General features: G+C 36.4%; 1 protein-coding gene across 3 annotated transcripts in view; it reads left to right on the top strand.

Annotated features, from left to right (window-relative positions):
• The window catches only part of SPATA16 (spermatogenesis associated 16), a 311,103-nt gene that overhangs the window by 221,645 nt on the left and 69,175 nt on the right, over nt 1-20,283 (top strand). For all 3 annotated transcript variants that reach the window (XM_074192524.1, XM_074192522.1, XM_074192523.1), the window contains exon 6: nt 13,369-13,516. In XM_074192524.1, coding sequence (XP_074048625.1) covers nt 13,369-13,516 — 148 coding nt within the window. The remainder of the gene's footprint in view (nt 1-13,368; nt 13,517-20,283) is intronic.

Raw genomic sequence — 20,283 nt, 5'->3', positions numbered from 1 at the left:
ATACATTTGGTGAAAGAAAAGGTCAATACAAGAAAAAGGAGAATATGGCCTAAAGGAAAACTACTATAACAAAAGAAAAGTGGAAGTCAACAGGAAAATAAGAATAACAATTTGAGATGGACAGAAAACAAAGAGCATCCAAAAGAAAAAAGAATGAGATGAAAGGAATTGACTTTCATATCTGTTAATATGAATGGGATGACTTCTTCCATAAAATGAAGATGTTAACAGAATGAATAGAAAATAAAATCTAATGATATGTTGTTTACAAGAAATGTGTTTGAAACAAAGATTCTTATAGGGTTAATGTGAGAGGTTGGAGCAAAATCTATTTTGCATTAACTGAACACAAAAATGTTGTGGTAGCAATTGTGATTTTAGACACATCCACAGCAAAAACTAAAATTAATTAAAAGAAACTACATTTTGCTGAAAAAATAATATAGACAATGCTGTTGGTATTCTATATTTACATGACTAAATTATTTAGCTTCTAAATATGTAAAATGTAAAAAAGAGATCATGAAAATTGACAGCAAAACTAATAGTAGAGGACCTCAAATTATTCCTATAATCTCTAGATAAATCTAAAAAAAAATAAACAAGAAATAAGTTGCTCCTGATTATGAGATACAATATACTTCTGGCAAGTATTGAAGGAAATAAAAAATAGCCTATTTTTTCAGCTGTGCGTGGCTGTTTCACAAAAATTGATCATGTCTTAAGACATAAAAAAAAGAATAAATGTATATAAACAGAAATATACATATCTTTTACTGGTCACTATATAATAAAATTCCACTAAATAAGGAGATGCTGGAAATATATTAAAAATCAACTAGAGACTAACATCTCTATCCTAAAGAATTATTGGATCAAGAAACAAATAATAAAAGAATAAATAATTTCAGTAAGGCTAATAACAACAACAGAACAACATTCCAAAGTTTTAAAGATACAAGCAAATCAGATCTTTGAGAGAAATTTGTATCTATAACCATTTTTAGTAACAAAAAATAGAAAGAATAGATCAGTGAATTGAGAATGTAACTAAAATACTAAAAAAATCAAGTTAAGAAACCTCAAATATCTAATTAGAAAATCCTACAAATTAGAAAAGAGTAACAAAATTAAAAATAATTGAATGAATAAACAAATGGAGTTTTACAAAGGTAAAATGGACAAAAAAGAAGGAAAAACAAATTGCCATTGTCAAAAATAACTAAAAAGAATCCATGACTAAAAAAAGGAAATAAAGGGAATTAGAAATCATTCTGCCCCTCTGTATACCAAAAAAACCTACAACTTAAGTAAATCAATATTTTCAAAAATATAAAATTCCCACATTAACAGAATTATAGAGAACTTAACCCAATTTCTGAGAAAGAAATGTTAAATAAGTCTTGAATTTATTTTCACAGGAAAGCACAAAACAAACTCTGGGACCAAGTCTTTACATTAGGGAATTCTATCAAATACTCATTCTAGGGGCGACTAGGTGGCGCAGTGGATAAAGCACCGGCCCTGGAGTCAGGAGTACCTGGGTTCAAAATCCGGTCTCAAACACTTAATAATGACCTAGCTGTGTGGTCTTGCACAAGCCACTTAACCCCATTTGCCTTGCAAAAACCTAAAAAAAAAAAATGTACTCATTCCAGTATTATATAAACGGCATGAAAAAAAATCACAAAAGAAGAATTGCAACCAAATTCCTTCTATGACACAAATATGGTCTTGTTATATAAACCAAGGAAAGATAAAACAGTAAAAGAAAACTTTAGAACAATATTGCTAATGAATATTGCAAAAAGTTTAGTTAAATATTAACAAAGAGGCTAAAACAACATATCACAAAGATTATGCACTGACTGAATTGGATTTATATTAGCAATATGGTTAATTGGTTTAATATTAGGAAAACTATAAACATGAATAACCATATTAATAATAAAATCCCCCCAAAATCAAAGCATGTTAAAAAGGCTTTTAAGAAAACATAATATCCATTTTTGTTTAAAAAAATGAGAAAAGATAGGAAATTTTCCTTAATGATTAAAACCATATATATATATATATATATATATCAAGAGTACCTGAGTTCAAATCTGGCCTCAGACACTTAATAATTACCTGTGTGGCCTTGGGCAAGCCACTTAACCCCATTTGCCTTGCAAAAATCTAATATATATATATATATATATATATATAGAGAGAGAGAGAGAGAGAGAGAAAGCTGCCAATATATAATTATGTTGCACATATACTATTGAAGAATACATATCCATATATACTATTATATAAAAATAAGCTAGATTCCTTTTCAGTCAAATCAGACATGAAACAAGGATATCTACTATCACCATTACTAATAAAGATTGCAGTGGATATGTAGGCTATTTAACAATAAGACAAGAAAAAATAAATTGAAGGAATAATCATAACAAAGAAGAAATTAAATTATCACTTTTGCAGATGATATAATAATATGCTTAAGGAATCCTAAAGAATCAACTACAAAATTTCATAAATTCAACAGACTTGGAAGAAATAAAACAAATTCTCACAAGTCATAAGCATTTCTATACCAATAAAACAGCAGGAAAGAGACAGAAAAAGAAATCCTATTTTCAAATGACTACAGAATATATAAAATACTTGAGATCTACCTACTATATTCAAGAACTAGATAAATACAATTACAAAGCATTTTACAAGAATAACAAATAATTAGAAAAATATTAATAGCACATAAATAAAACAAGTGAAGATATAATAAAAGACAATTCTGCCTAAATGAATTTATTCTATGCTATCCTAGAATTTCCATGCTAAAAGATTATTTTTAAAGACCTATAAAAATAGTAACAAAATTCATATGGAGGCAAAATAAAAAGGTCAAGAATCTCAAGAAAAAATGATAAAAAGAAGTGGGGAAGAGTGGAGACCTAGCAGTGTGAGAGCCAAAGCTCTACTACAAAGCAGTAATTCTCAAAATGATTTTGAACTGGTTAAAAAGTAGCTTTATCAGTGGAAAAGATTAAGTACACAACATGCAGAAGCAAATGCATCTAGCACCCTGGGATTTGATAAACACAAAGACCCCCAGATATTGGAATAATGACTCACTGTTTCACAAAAACTGCTGGGAAAATTGGTCAGCAATATGAAAGAAATTAGATTTAAGCCAAAATCTCATACCTTAAATCATGATAAGCTCAAATGGGCACTTGACATAGAGATAAAAGATCACATTGGAAGCAAATTAGAGAAACACGGGAAAAATTACTTAGCATATCTGTGGATAGGAGAAAAGTTCAAACAAGAGATGAAAGGATAACCGAGGATAAAACATAATAGTTTGATTATATAGAATTTAAAAGGTTTTACAAAAAAAAAAATCCAAATGAAGCCAGGATTAAAAAGCAAACAATTAACTGGAGAAAAATATTTATGACAAGTTTTTCTGATAAAGTTAATAAGAATAGAGTTGTTATTCAGCTGATAGGTAATCTAAAGGACAGGCAGCTCTCAAGGGATGAAACTCGGGCTACGAATCGTAAAAATTACTCTAAATCAGGGCGGCTAGGTGGCATAGTGGATAAAGCACCGGCCTTGGAGTCAGGAGGACCTGGGTTCAAATCCAGTCTCAGACACTTAATAATGACCTAGCTGTGTGGCCTTAGGCAAGCCACTTAACCCCATTTGCCTTGCAAAAACCTAAAAAAAAAATTACTCTAAATCACTACTAGATGAATGCAAATTAATGCAATTCTTACAAATAATAGAAAGAATGATATAGATATAATGATATAGATATAAATAGATATATTTATGCTCTGTTGGTGAAACTATAAATGGGCACAACTATTCTTGAAAACAGTTTGATGTTATATACAATAATTTAGTAAATAGTACATAGCCTTGGAGCTACCAATGCTAGACCTAAACCCAAAAAGTGAACAAAGAAATAAGAAAAGAGTATGTACCAAAATAACTCTCTTTGTGATGCAAAAAAAAACCAACCTTGGAAAATAAAGGGATACTCATCATTGGGAAATGGCTAAAAAAGTTATGGTATATGCATGATGGAATATTCTTATGCTGTAAGAAGTGAGAAAATGGATGATTTCGGAAAGACATAAAAAGATGTATGTGAATCTATACAGAAAGAAATGAGCAAAACAGAAGAAAAATTTATATTGTAAAGTAAGCAGTTTTGAAGACTTTTATAAATGGGTGAAGGATAAAGCAAGCAAAACCAGGATGGTGATTTATACAAACCAGCAATACTGTAAAGACCAACATCTTTGAAAGCTGTAAGAACTATTGACCTCCCATAATTCCAAAGGATTAATGATGAAGCATACTATCTACTATACCTCTTGGCAAAAGGGGGGGTCAGAATAAGACATATGTGTGAGTGCCAAAGGATTGAGAGTGAAACACGTTAACCACTAACTCCTGGCAGAAGGGGTACAGAATGAGGTGTGTGTGTGTGTGTGTGCTTTATACAACCAAGGAGGTAATTGGCTGCTTGTCTACACATATTTATTTAAAATACATTTTTCTTTTTTGTCTCAATGGGATTGGCAATGGAAGACAAAAATAAATATATTAATTTTATTAAAGCAAATTTTTAAAAGGAAAGGGAGTTGCTATTGGTGTGGAATGTTGCATGTACTATTAGAGGAGGTCACTGTCTGGCTTGTGTGACTCAATTATTTTACTGTTAGGCGATAACCTCTCATAGAGTAGGAATCCTCTGAAAATGTTTGTCTTGTGAAAACAAAATCCATCAATAATTTTTTTCAAAAAGATGTGAATAACAGAAGTCACAGACACTCACATAATCTCTTAGGGCTTTCTGTACTTGGTGTGTATTGGCTTCACTTTAGATGCTTATTCTTACTTTCTTTTCCTATGGTTCACTAATGGTTCTTTAAAGGCAGTCAGGTGACAAAGTAGATAGAGCTCTAAACTTGGAGTCAGTCAAGAAAACTTGAGTTCAAATTTGAAATCAGAAACTTACTAGTTATGTGACCCTAGTCAAATCATTTAACTTACCTCAGTTTCCTCAAATATAAAAAGGTGACAATAATAGTATTTGCCTAGGGTTGTGGTAAGGATCATATAAGACAATATTTGATGGTGCTTAGCACAGTTCCAGCACATAGCAAGTCAACACATTTCTTCTTTTCGGTGAAAGTAATAAAAATTTTAAAGAAAGGGAAGGAGTATATCCATAAAATTTGGGGCAACCTGGGTATTGGGTTGAATTATTCTCATTATGAAATGATGGGAAGAGTTCTCAAATTTTCTTCCCTACTCCTTGTTGGGAGAAAGTGTACTTAGATATATGGGAGGCAAGATATAAGGAATGTCCTAGTACATAGAGTACCCAACTTGAATTCAGAACTTCCTGAGTTCAGATTTGACCTCCAACACTTACTATCTGCGTGACCCTAAGCAAGTCACTTCACCTTGTTTGCCTCTGTTTCCTCATCTGTAAGTTGATGGAGTTGTACTAGATTGTACTTCCAGCTTGATATCACTGAGCCTATGCCCTAATAAGAACATTAAACCTGCATTAAGTTCATAACTGAATCTCCAGGGCAGCCTTCCGATATAAAAATTGCTAACTCTTTGGCAGTTGACCCCATTCCTGTACTATAATGCATTTCAAAATCCTCAAGGCAGACTGGTCCATCAAGAACACTAAGCTAGATCTCAGTAGACCTGGGTTCTCAACTGTCTCAACTGTGCCACTCCCTAATTATGTGACTTGCAGCAAGTTCCTTGGTCTCTCTGACTTCATCTTCCCTCTCTCTCTCAGTGGACAAGATGATATAATAGACTGAGAGTTGGAAATGAGGAGAAAATTGAAGCTAATGGTGGTTAAGCCACTTGGCCATGATCATACAGGCAGTGTCAGGAGGGCCAAGGTATGAATTCAAATCATTTGTATCCAAAACTGAAATGCTTTCCTGGTCATCCCCATTATGTCCTCCAAAGGAACTTCTAAATGATAATGTACTGTCCAGATCTAATATCCAATAGAATATACAAATGCAATTTTCAAATCACCTCCATTTTAAATTATTGGGACACAGTACCAATAAGCACACAGATAAAGAGATAGTTGAGGGGCGGCTAGGTGGTGTAGTGGATAAAGCACCAGCCTTGGAGTCAGGAGTACCTGGGTTCAAATCCGGTCTCAGACACTTAATAATGACCTAGCTGTGTGGCCTTGGGCAAGCTACTTAACCCCATTTGCCTTGCAAAAACCTAAAAAAAAAAAGAGAGAGAGAGAGAGAGAGATAGTTGATAGGGCGCTGGATTTGGAGTCAAAAAGACCTCGGAGTATCTAGCTGTGTGATCCTGGGCAAATCACTTAATCTTATCTGTAATCCTACCTGGGCAAGTCATATAAAAATGAGGGGTTTGGAAACTCAATGATTTCTAAGGTCTCTTCCACCTCTCTCTCTCTAGAATCCTATGAGTACATGTACCCAAGGTCCCTCCTTATGTGGTATCCCTCTTTTGAGACACAGTGGCTGTGACACAACCTCTCTTTCTCTCAGAGCCCTAGGAAACTCTGAGGTTACAAATAGCAAAGATGTATGTGTGCTGGTAGAGAGTAGTTTCTTTACCTGGAAATTCCCTACACCAACAAAACCACTATGGAAGCCTATTCGTGTACTCTTGTGCCCCACAACTGTCCCCCACATCCTCTCAGAATCTGTCAGATACAGTTTATTCTGCTGCTGTTCTAAGAGAGCATATAATTAGCAAACACCTTGCCTGGTCTCAGGTGAGATTTAAGCAAGTATTCCTGGATGTGACCTGCACCAAACAAAGAGAACTTGGAGACACAAGGCAGAGAATGAAAGAGGAGCTTGGTACAGGAGGCTGCGGTATTCTCCTTGATAAAAAGGACATGTTCATACATCCTTTGGCCCTTTCCAGAAAAAAATAATAAAATAAAAATAACATAATAACTGTCTGAAGATATTTACAACTTTCATATCATTGGGCAGACACACTTAATAGCAAAACTGCCCACTATTTTCCTACTGGAAAAATGTCAAATGTGGAATGTAGGCTATTCAGCAGGATGCCCATATTTCTGGAAGGAGGCATTTCAGCATAAAACCAGTAATGGGCAAGAGAAGGGCTAATAGTTGCCTCATACATCTGCTACTTTGACATATTTGTTAAATTAACAAAGTCAGTTGAGCTATTGTGGAAAGAGAGAGGCAGAGAGACAGAAAGTCATAGGGATGGAGACAGTGACAAAGAGACAGAGATGGAGACAAAAAGAGGCAGAGAGAGAGAGAGAGAGAGAGAGAGAGAGAGAGAGAGAGAGAGAGAGTAAGCATACCCACCATCTGACAAAGCCCCCAGAAGACTTTTGTCTTTTGGGTTAATTTGAGATGTCAAGATAATTAGATTTTTCAAATTAACTAACTTGCAGGGGCTACAGTTAAAGAATATGGTAGCAAAATTTGCATTCTTCATTATGAAGAAATCAGTCTGAGTTTCTTTAATGCTTTAATAATGAATTCTCTTAAACAGTTTTTTCTTTGACTTGTTAAGTATAACATACAAATCTTAGATTCCTCTGCATTTCTCTGTATCAGTAGATCAAAGAATATCCCCGTTTTTAAGCTGCATTTGGTTATACATTTTTCATGAGATTTTAGCTTCAAATATCGGCTAATAACAACAATAATAAAAATAACTATTAGCATTTCTATAACAGTTTAAGGTTTACAAAACATTCAATAAATACTATTTCATTTCATCTTTACAACAAACCTGTAAGGTAAATGCTATTTTTATTACCATTTTAAAGATTAGGAAACTGAGGCAGAAAGGCGAAGGATCACACAGATAGTAAGCGTCTGAGACTGAATTTGACTCAGGTCTTTCAAACTCTAGCAGCTAGGTAGCACCATAATGGCTAGAGTGCCCCGCCTAGTGTCAGGAAGACCACGGTTCATCTAGTGTTACCACCTTGGATAAATTCTAAGAGAAATTTTTATTTTTACTTTTACTGGTTGGATGTTGGGTTAAGTGACTAGATGCCCTCTGAGGCCCCTTTGAGTTTTATCTATTACTCTATAACTAGATGATTTGAAACCACCCAATTCTAAATACTTTGATCTTTGAACCTTAGGAATGATGTTGGACTTCCCTGTCTAGTTGGGAAATTCTAAGATTTTAAGAATCTTTATAATACATTTGAAGTTTCCTTCATCCAGATTACATTTATTTAGAAAATGTGCTCATTTGTTTGGACTTTTTCTTTGTTTAGTAAGGAGCAGCAGCAGTAGTAGTAATAATAATAGCAGTAGTAGTAGCAGCAGGAGTAGGAGTAGCAGTAATTAGAAGTAGTAGCAGCAGCAGTAGTAATAGTAGCAGTAGTAGCAGTAGCAGTAGTAGTAGTAGTAGTAGTAGTAGTAGTAATAGTAGTAATAGTAGTAGTAGCAACAGTAGAAGCAGCCACAGCAGTAGTACAATAGTAGTAATAATGATAGTAGTGATAGTAGTGAAAGTAGCAGCAGTAACAATAGAAGCAGCAGTAACAATAGAAGCAGCAATAACATTAGTAGCTGCAGCAGTAATAAGAGGAGGAGGAGGAGGAGGAGCAGTAGTAGCAGCAGAAGTAGCAACAGTATCAATAATAGCTCAGATGCATAAATGGCTAGCATCCTACACCTAAATTCAGGAAGATCCTGGGACAAGTCATTTAGCCTCTCTTAACCTTAGTTTCCTCATCTGTAAAATAGGGTGATAACAGTTCTTCTGGCCACTCTAGAACCTTCATCATTTCAAGGAGCCGACATTTGATTCATGGGCATGCTGCTTTCCCTTATCCCCGGTAGCCATAGATTGCAAACTCTCCTCCAATTTTAATAAGTGATTTTCAAGAGTTGCTATAACCAATATCTCATCATTCTGTGGCCAACTTGGTGATGAGCCTGCCCCTCTAAACTTGTTAATATTCCTTCCTAGATAATATTAATGCATCTCCCTGCCCCCCCAATAGTATTAGCAAGATTACAAGAAGAATGTTTAACTACTTATGAAAATGAGCTGTTTTCAAGCATCCTTGAACATTTTTGAAGCACCCATTTAATCTGTATTTGAGATCCAAAATGTGAAACATTTTTCTCTGTTCCTTGTAGCAGGCTCTCTAAGTGCCTCTTTACTGGGCCACAATATTGGCCTAGTTTGAGCCACTATATCCACTTCAAAACAATTAAATTTCGATTCATTTTTTTAGACTCAGGCTACACCCTCCCCCCTCCATCCTAATCATTGCAAAGCAAAGAGTTTTTACTGTTCAGATAACCAAATCAATAACTGGTTGGACCTCTATGATTACCACAGCAGCCATTGAATAGTCTATAGGGTAGCAGATATGTAACTTTAAGGAGAAGGTGAGGAATACTTGGGGAAGGACATGACTATGAAGGATGAAGGATTTATATTCATTTTTGTGGATTTGCAATCAGCTTCCGGAAGCATCAGCTCTTCTCAAACCTAGCCCAGGGGACTTGCCTTTGTTCATTAGGGCTCTTATATTATCCTTCCCTGATGATAAAATGCTAACTTTAGTCAGTCTCATGGAAGTTCCTGGACTCAAACCCAATTCCCAGAAGTCAGCAATCTTACATGTAAACCCTATTCACCTATCCCCTCCCATTGCCTCTGACCCTACTTATACTCCACAGTACACCTAGCAAGAGGTCATCTAGATTCTATTAGAAGACCTCCCATAATGGGGAACCACTACCCAGTCATACCATCTGGCTTTATAGGACCTTTATTTTCATATAACAAGCCTAAAGCTACCTCTCTGCCATTTCCAACCACTTCTTTTAATTCTGTCTTTCTCTATGAACAGCCTGTCTTCTGTCTTCTCCTCTAGACATAGGGATAGTCACCTCCTCTGGCCGTTCACCAACTGACCTATTCTCTACTCCAGAAGAGTGCATTTTCTAATATTTATTTATTTATCAAGTAAGAAAAAATATAAAAATTAAGAAATATTAAAGAAATTAATTTTAAAAATAAATTAGCCTCTTACCACAAGGAGTGATACTTTTGCCAATGTAATACTCAACTAATGGCCCTGCCAACTTTAGATAACTCTTGCAGAGAACTCCATAGTAGATTTCTTTTTATCAAATCACAAAATCATTATTTATCCTCCTCCTCCTCCTCCATTTTTGTTAGCCTTGTCTATACCCAAACTCATGAGGAGTCTTCAATGGGCAATAAATAAAAAGTAAATTAAACTGAAATTTATTTTATTTTCATTTCTTAGGGTTCCATTATTATAAAAAAAATCTTCAAAGATCAGCTTTTCCTGTCAGAAAAAAAATGTGTGTGTATACTTTTTTGTTTCATTTTCACCGCATTAGGGTTCAATTTCTTTTTTCAGCTTTCAAAAGCCTGGTGCCAGACTTTAAGTCACAAGATATTACTGTGACAAATGGAGTCTCCAATGCCTTGGTATCAAGGCAGTCACATTCTGCCATAATTCTAATAAAACATCCTCTTCATGAGCAACTTCACTAAGAGTTTAGCAGAGGAGACAAATGGTCCCATGATGGAGGAGATAATCATGTCAAGGCCACTGAGGCAACCCTGAGTGAGGAAATGGTGACTTAGACTGCCAAAGTAGAATGACTCTCTAGAAAGGGCATATTCATGCCTTTTCCAGAGCTTGGTACTATAATTTTATATTGAAGGGACCCCAGAAATTTTTTTTAAAATGTACCCCTTGGAAATGGCATGAGTGAATGAAGAAGTCTTCCCTAATGAGTGTCACTGACTGACCTTGGACTTGAACTGAGGTAAAAACCACAGACTTTAAGCCAGAAGTAACCTTAAGGGTAAAAAAAGCTCATCCCTCTCAGATGAGAAGTTATGGCGCTTGAGACAGCATCATGCCGAACATGGCCGTGGTAAGGCACATTGCTACTGGTGTATTTTTGGAGAAAGCATCATGCAGTATAAAGTCTTTTGGAACCAGAAAAACCATAATTCAAATGTTTCCTTTGAGCCTTACTGGTGTGACCTTGGGCAAATGGTTTAAACTCACTGTGAAATGGCTGTTTGTGTTGGTTTCTAAGGTCCCTTCCAGATGTAAATCTTTGATTCTATGACCTGAGTTCGAATTCCATCTCGTCCAAGTATTATTTATTTGGCCATGGACAAGTCTTATCTCTTCATTTTCCTCATCAGAAAAATGAGGGGGTTATAGGAGATGACCAATGATTCCACATAGGCATATATGATATACATGAACAGAACATATATATATATCATTTGAAGTGTGAAAGAACCCTCACAATGAAGGAGCTCAAGGCTCCCCAGGAACTAGCCTAAAGTCACCTCCTCCTGGACGTTGAGAAGAGTCATGGAAGGAGCCATTTGTGTCAGATTGTGACTAGAGGACAAGAACGTCCTTCACTATGTCCCAAGTCTTCTATCTTCTAACCCTTTTCCAGTTAGGAGATACACTTCTACTTTCTTTACCTCAGCTAGCTAAAAGTTGGAGTAGTCCCTAGGTTTGGCTTCAAGCCCCATTCCTATGACATCATCCTCACCTGGGATTTATGTTACCCAGTTTGGCTTCCTGAATGCCAGTATTGCAGGATCTTCAGGATCTGCCTGGCCTCTCAAACCAGTCCCCAGCTCCCGTCTGGGTGGTCCTGGCTGGAGTCCCTAAACCATGGCCACCTAGGCCTCCACCTTCCCTCACCTCACCTAGCTGATTGTTTGCCTCTTTCAATTTAGACAGCAGTGACTTAAAAGAAAGACAAATCCTTCACCAATAATGGACAATGTCATTTTTTTCACACAGGAAGAAATTTGCCTGACCATTCATTTTCACAAAATTCTCAAGGTGCCATTCAAAAATGAATTTCTATTCACACTGTTAACTTACTGGAAAAACAAACATGTCTGGAGCCAGTTGCCATCATTTGGAAAGTGTCAGATTGTAGGTTTTACCTGACTTTCCAGAATAAAAATAGTTTCCCATTATTGAGATTCTTTTTCATTCACACCAGAAGCTTGTTTATGAAAGAATACACTTGTAATAACATTACTTGAAGTTGGTTTTGTTGCATGTCTTCCTCCTCACTTGAAAATAGAAATTATTCTTTTCTTTATTGATTATTGTCAGTCACAATTTTGGGGTATGGAAGCAAGATGGATTGTGGTAATGTCCTTTCACACCAATTTCTATAATGAAGAATGACGATAATCATTGCTGCTTACTGGCCCACTTGAAGACTTTGAATGTGGGAAAGGATATAAATCCCCCTTTAAGATTCCGAGGCAACTTCTTTTCAATCTATTATGATGCAGTAATAGCTTTATACACAATAGGAAGCCTAGGATAATGGTGAATGGTTCTATAAGGACTGTGGAGAATAGGCAGGCAAAATTGTTTTAAAGGGATTTCATAGTATGTGGAGCACTCCCAGTGTGAAAAGTCCATCCAAAGATTTACAATTAATCTCAGATTTAAAGCCTGAGAAAGTTTCTGAGTACTGAAAAGGTTAGGGCTAATCCTCAATTCAGGGACAGATCTTTAACCCAAGACTTTCATTCCAAGAGCAGCATTTCTCTTCACTACACCATGCTGCCTCTCATAATAATAATAAAATCACATCAGTAGCAATGAGAACAGTTTTAAGACCTAGAAAGTACATACAAACTTCACAACAACTTCATGAGGTAGATGTTCCAAGCATTATCATGCCTATATTACCTATGAGAAAACAAGACCAGATCTGCCAAATGACTTGTCTCAGCATTTAAGTTCAGGTTTTCTTGGTTCCTGCTTCAGAATAAAAACATCCGTATTGGTTCTTCTGACTTAGAAAGAGGGACAGAAGGAAGGTATTGTCTTCCCACAAATATACATGAGAGGGTAATGTTATTCATCCCAAGTCATGATCAACATGTTTGCATAGTCATTGAAATTTATATTTGAAGATCACTTCTCCAGTGACTAAGTTGGCATCGTTAGACTTAAGAATAAGGAAAAAAACTCAAGAAGATACCTTGGAAGATAAAATGGAATATATTTTTATTTGTCCTGTAATCTGAACTCAGTTTAGTGAAGGTTAGCTTACAATTTTTTCTCCACTTAATTGACTGTCTGAACATGAAACTATATTTTCCAAAACTAATTAGAATTTCTCTCTAATTAATATTCAAGACCCAAATATGTTATCTTTGCAGTGTGATACATTTATTTTTTTAAGTCAACCATAAAGGTAATTATATTCTTGACTTCTTAAATTATTCATTCTGCACATGTCTCTGCTTCCCTTTCAGGCAATGATAGAAGAAGCCCTAACCAGAGCAGAATCTTTCTCAGTCATGTATACTCCATTTGCAACAAAAGTAAGGGCTGACAAAATAGAGAAAGTGAAGGAGGTTTTCATCAAAACACACCCTGCCTATGTAGAGTATATGTACACAGGTAACAAATTATATTCATTTGTAAGTTATATTTAACTAATATTTAACTCAGTTTTTATTAGTTATATTTTGGGGTTTTTTGTTTTGGGGGTTTTCTTTTGTTTTTAGGTTTTTGCTAGGCAATGGGGTTAAGTGGCTTGCCCGAGGCCACACAGCTGGGTCATTATTAAGTGCCTGAGACCAGATTTGAACCCAGGTACTCCTGACTCCAGGGCCGGTGCTTTATCCATTGCTCCACCTAGCCGCCCCTATTTATTAGTTATATTTTAACTAAATATATATAGTTATTTATAAAAATAACAATGAAATCTCATAATGCAGTGCCAAGAAAAGCCCTTTTCAAAATCAGAAGACCTGAGTTCAAGTCCTAAATCTGACACACACATCTGCTCTGTATAGGGGGCAGCTAGATGGCACAGTGAATAGAGAAATGGCCTTGGAGTCAGGAGTACCTGAGTTCAAATCCGACCTCAGACACTTAATAATGACCCAGCTGTGTGGCCTCGGGCAAGCCACTTAACCCCATTGCCTTGCAGAATCCAAAAATAAATTTAAAAAGAATAGAAGTTACAAAGCAGGTGTTCATCTATGAAATTTTCTCATTGGCAGTTCTCTATACAAATGAAATCAAAGGACTGGCCAAAATAAATATGCTACGTTATTATTATTGTTACTATTATAATTTTAATTGTTATTTTGAATTTTAAGAATGAAAACTAGAAAAGTAGGTAGTTTAATCCAGTTGGCATATAAAAAAGAGTTTGGGGGTTCTTTTTGTTTTTTGTAGGGAAGAAGAGTGTCTTGGATAGGCATCTCTCATAAAACGGAGGGGATTAGAGAAAAGGGAAATGATACCCAAAACAAATTTTCCCTGAATCAACCTGGGTGCCAAGCTAATGGGATATCAGAACCAGGACCTGGTCCTTGATATCAGTATTTAGCATGAGAAGGTAGAAACTGTGGAGTCTAAAATGGAATACAGCCCCCCAAGCAACCATCAAAGTGTACAGAAAGTCCACATTTCCCAAAAGCCCATCATCAGCACCCTTAATTGCATGATGCAATGTTCATCTAGATTTTGATTTTACTCTTTCCCTCTGGGCCTTTTCTATTATTCTCTCTTGGTTTCGGTTGACTCTCTCAAGAAGACTGTGTTGGGTGATAAGTCTTCAAACTAAGAGGCTTCAGTATAACCAAGAGGGCAGTGCCAAGTTGTTTACTGAAAACCTGAAATCCTGGAAGGTAGCACTTGTTTTGGAATCACTAGACTTGGATTTGAATCACAGCTCAATGACTTGCTGTCACACCTCAGTGACTTTGGTCAAGGTGCATCCCCCTCTCAGGCCTCTATCCACTATATCATCCTGATGAAATTCTATCATCCTGGAAGCAAAAGCAGTTAGTGTGATCGACCAGCCTCTGCCCCAAGGTCACGGCGATAAAAGCATCACCTGCTGGCATGTCCCAATCATTGCCCTTTATCAGGACCCTCTCCTGGACAAAGAGATAGCTCATGTTGGACAGAGGAAAGGTCCAGGCCAGTTTGTCAAGAAACCTTTCAGATCAAACCCTTGAACTATTGAGTGTTCTCTGAAGAAGGTGCTTAAGGATAACTCAGTAAATCCAACAAATGATAATGAACCATCAATCTCCAGAATTGCTGCAGGAAGAGTATCTTGTCTGGGAAGAACAAGGAAGATAGAGCCTTTGCCCGGGTAACAGTTGTCTCTGATCTAATTAACTGGAGCCTTGGTTGAGAATAAGCAAGAGGCCAAATGACCGGTTCAGATTTCCCAATTGTATAAGCCATTATGGACCATTTGGACATTTTCTATTTCTTCTAGGTCTCATAAGATTTAGACACAGTGTGGGAATATGAGAAAAGTTTGAGCCTTGGAGGTCCAAAGAGCTGGGTTCTAGATCTGCCTCTGACACTAATTACCTCAGGCAAGTCACCCCTGATAGAATGTAAGGGTAGAATGGTCATTCTCATCTTAGTATCATCAGAACCACACAATGTTTGCAGCTTATTGGCAGCTAAATTTAGAGTCATGAATACCTGAGTTCAAATCCTGCCTCAGACATAGCACCAGGGTGTTTGTGAGATAATATTTGAAGATGCCTAATAAAATCTTGGTCCCCTATGGCTAATTCACTTCTCTACACCCTACTTCTTATAATCTCCAAGCTGAGGGAAATGAACTGGTTCTTAATCTTTTTTTATTGTCATTGATCCCTTTGCCAGTTTGAAGATACTGGGTATCTGATGGAACAGTAGATAAAACTTTGAAGTCAGGAAGGCTTGAGTTCAAATATAGTTTAAATACCCATAAGCTATGCAACTCATGTCCTTTTGTTATCGATGACCAAATGACATCATTATGTTTGAGACAAATTGCAGTGTGTCCAACTGCGGCTGCTCAGACCAATAGGAGCTTGGAATGCTCTGCCACAGGTTGGACACAAATAGTTCATGTGAACACCTGGGGTGGGTACTCTAGACAAATCTCTTGGCCTCAGTTTCCTCATCTGTAAAATGGAGATTATAAAATACCACCCTCACAGGGTGTTTGTGGGATATCTGAAAAAAGTCTAACACAGTGTCTGGGGCTATAAAAAATATTTATTCTCTTCCCTATTTTTTAAATGCATAAAATAAAATACACAATATTAGCCAGGACATCAATTATATTAAAATACAGTCAACAAATTCTTTTAGACAAGTTCATGGATCCAAGTTAAGCAACCTAGGAAATAAGTGATTCCCTAATGTCCCACCTAATAGACCCTAGGGTTCCTTTCATTATTGCAGACCACAAGTCCTCCTCACCTTCCTGAACTATCTGGGAAGTCACTGTGGACAAAAATATTGATGACCTTGTGGCTAACATCACAATGATTAGCCTCTACCTCCTTAGTTAATTCTGTTCTCAAATGGTAAATACACAGTGCCTCATCTCTTCTATCAAAGCTTAGAAATCCATTTTTTTTCTATTCTGACTTCCTATCATGTCTGTAGATGAGAGGCAACCAAGCAGAGTAGAAACTTGATCTTTTCGTCAGCAAGACCTGGATTCAAGCCCTGCCTCTGACCCAGTCTGACTGTATGACCTTGGAATAGGTCACAACTTCTCTGTGCCCCTGGAAACTCTCTAAGACTAGAAGCATTTCAGAGTAGAGGCAAGCAAATTAGTAAAATGCAGAGCAAAAATACATTAGTAAATGCAGAAAGTTTCTAACTGGAAACTCCCTTCATGAAGGAAATCATAGAGCAGATCTCTTAAATTAGTTCCTGTCCTTATGTCTTCTCTCCCTCTAAAATGCAGGCTTTTATCATCTTATCATCTTTTTTATTCCCCTTGCCTAGCATTGGATGTGGCACAGATATATACCTAATCAATGCATCTTTGATGAAAAAGCAATAATATATTCTAGAATTTTCATAGGACAATGGAATCATAGATGGGAGAGAACTTAGAAGTCATCAAGTCCATACGTACCTCCACCATTTTATGGATAAGAAAACAGAGGCATCAAGAAATTGTGCCTTAATAATATCCAACACTTATGAAGTGTTTGGTATATATTATCTCTTTTGATCCTCACAATGACCCTGTGAGGTAGGTACTATTATGATGCCCATTTTATAGATAAGTAAACTGAGACTGGGGGAAAGTTTTTCTAGGATTGTCTCTAGTTTACATAGTTATTGTTGGTGGTTCACCTAATCCCAAATCTCAGGATCTTCAAAATATAATTACCCTCCAGAGACACCCAGAAATAATCTCCTCCTTTACCCAGTTGTACCCACACATGGATGACTAAAGATGGATCTGTCTATATATGGTATCACATAGGCGTGCTCACACACACACACACACACACACACACACACACACACATACACACACATGAACAGAGAAGGAAAATTTTGTTCTGAGAAAGTACTGACCAGCTCAGTAGCAATCAGAACCAAAAGAAATGGATTTTAATCACAGCAAAGAACAATGGATAAAGGTGATTATATCTCCCTATAGGCCTCAGCTGAAAGTCATAGACTCTCCATCCCTGGGGATCTTGGACAGACAATCCTATCCCACACTGATATTTTTGCTGGAGATGTAGTTGCCATCATTAAAACTTGGAGTCTCATTAATACCTCCAGTTCTCCCAATGGGGAGCAGATGGGAGCTGGTAGACATGTCAGCTTCTCAAAGAACCATGCCCACACCCCAAGTCACCTTCAAATCCAGATAGTATTGAGTTCACCACTCACTGATCACCTGCCTGGGAAACATGCCCAATTCTCTTCTGGCAAAGGAGGTGGCCAATAGTAGTAATGGGGAACTGAGCAGAGGTACCCTTGAAGAGACCCTCCCAGAACATCTCACTTATTTGTTTTTAGGTTTTTTCAAGGCAATGGGGTTAAGTGGCTTGCCCAAGGCCACACAGCTAGGTCATTATTAGGTCTGAGTCTGGATTTGAACCCAGGTCCTCCTGACTCCAGGGCCGGTGTTTTATCCACTGCGCCACCTAGCTGCTCCAGAACATCTCACTTCTGCGCTAGCCTTTCCGAAATGAACATTCACCAAGAGCATCCGTTTTCAACCATCTAAAAATATATTTTATTGAACCTACTAGCTAAATTTAAGGTTGTATGAAGATTGAGAATTATCTTCCCTCAAAGATCTAGCCTTTCAAATACTATGTCAAATTGGGTAACTTATGTACAGAACACTTGGCAGAACATAAGCAGTTATATAAATACTAGTCATTATTATTTCTATTATTATATTACAATGGAGTCCCTTTGAAATGCCAGTTATGAGTGATATTTGCCATCTGGGATAGCTTAGTTAAATTATTTAATATCACCAAGTCTTAATTTCCTTCTCTGGAGCCTGGGGTGGGGGGGGTTAAGTTAGATGACTTATGTGGCCCTTCTAGCCCTGGATCTATGATCTTGTTGGTCCATCTCTAATGCTTTACAGACTAACAGTGTTTACAAAATATATTGTTTGTATTCTGTAAAATTGTTTTTTTTTTCCTTTCAGGGAGGGTGGGGAGCAGAGGACATGATTAGACTCACAGAAGTCTGACTTCACACAAGAGCTCGTGGTGTTATCACAGGGCTGAACTGTATATTGTTTGGGGAGGAGAAGTATTCATTGTAAAGTAAAACAGCTACTCATTTTTCTTGTTAAAAGAAAAGCTCAACTTGATTCATGCTGGGTACATCAAATAAATAACAATTTCCTAGCACCAGAATTTCTTTCTTTTCATTTATAAAGTTTTTGCCTGGGATTTTATTCATATATTCCAGCAAAAAGAATGCAATTCTGCATATTTTTCTATAGACATGGCTGTATTTTAATAATAATAAAGTAATCTAATAAGCATATGCTGACATTCCTTGATGGAAATATCAAGATTTATTTATTGAATAAGTAAACATTCAGTAATCCTTAGTAATGTTTAATAGAAAAGTTTTCTGGTTCAGATATCAATTACTTCAGCACTTAGGTGAATGAAATAATATTTTATCTCATCAGTCCAATTTAATTCCCAAGAGTAAATATATTTCTTCTAGAGAATGAATATATTGTTTTTAAATAGAACTATAAAAGTTGTTTTCCAGTTAAATGGATAGCATTCAGTCATCATTTACCAGTAAAGATGATACATCTTTAGGTTATTGAAATTACAAAATTAGTATTCTTCCCTCTATTTCTACATTCTAAATGCTATCCAGAAAAGTATTAGAAATGCTTTATAGCCCAAACAAGAATTTTCAAGTTCAGACTCTCTCCTCTTTATAGTAAGCCTCCAAAAGGGGGCTTTGTATAAACTGCCTAGGAAACAGGTGTCCCTCCATGTCATGGAAAAAATGTATTTGAGCAAAATTGTTGTAAAGTAAGTTACTATATGGCAGCCCATGTTTGTCCCATTTGAACCACTTATGTAATGTGTACTGTTTATAGAAAGGATGAGTTATCAAAGGGGGGGATCTTCCAATAAAAGGAGTTAGTACTTTGGTAGACATGTGATTTCATAGGTGTGAATATTTTCTGAACATGTCTTCTTGGTTAAAATCTCCTCAACCCATGTAGTTTTCATCCATATTTTCTCATGAGTTATCCATAGATGAGCCTTCCCTAGTTCCTTTACTCTCATCAGGGTAGCCCCCTGTCCATCTGTAGCATTCCTGTTCTCTCTACATGACTGACAACATTTACTCAATCATGTCCCCTACTGCTCCTAATGTCCAAGTCATTGTTGGGAGTGTGCTACACCCTACTAAAGTCCACTCTGTGACTTGCCAACACCTTGGGGAATTGGGGTAGTTTGAAGTTTTCATTCTCCTAAGGTCAGGGTTGATACTGGTATTCAAGAGATAAGCTTTCATACCAATAAGCACTTATAAGTCTTAAAAAGCACTGCCTAGTTCCTGAAATGACCAGTCTGGTCAATCCTTCCAACCCAGTTGTGAGATCAATGCCTTATCCATCACTAATGCCTATTCAAAGTCAATTTGCTAATGAACTTTTTGGGTTACTCATATAGTTGTACTATGAGTTTCTCATCCACTTTGTTTTACCATTGTGGATGAGGAGAAAAGGAAGGGAGCAAGCAAGTATTTTTTAAATGCATGATATTTGCCAGACAATATACTAAACAAATACATTTTAGTTGATTGACTCAAAACTTTTTATACTTGCAGCTACATATCCAAGCTTATTAATAAAATGTCACATCAAAAAATCCAAA

The sequence above is a fragment of the Macrotis lagotis genome, chromosome 6, assembly GCF_037893015.1.
Source record: "Macrotis lagotis isolate mMagLag1 chromosome 6, bilby.v1.9.chrom.fasta, whole genome shotgun sequence".
In the NCBI taxonomy this organism is placed as follows: domain Eukaryota; kingdom Metazoa; phylum Chordata; class Mammalia; order Peramelemorphia; family Peramelidae; genus Macrotis; species Macrotis lagotis.
This window is presented reverse-complemented; position numbering and strand designations above follow the sequence as displayed.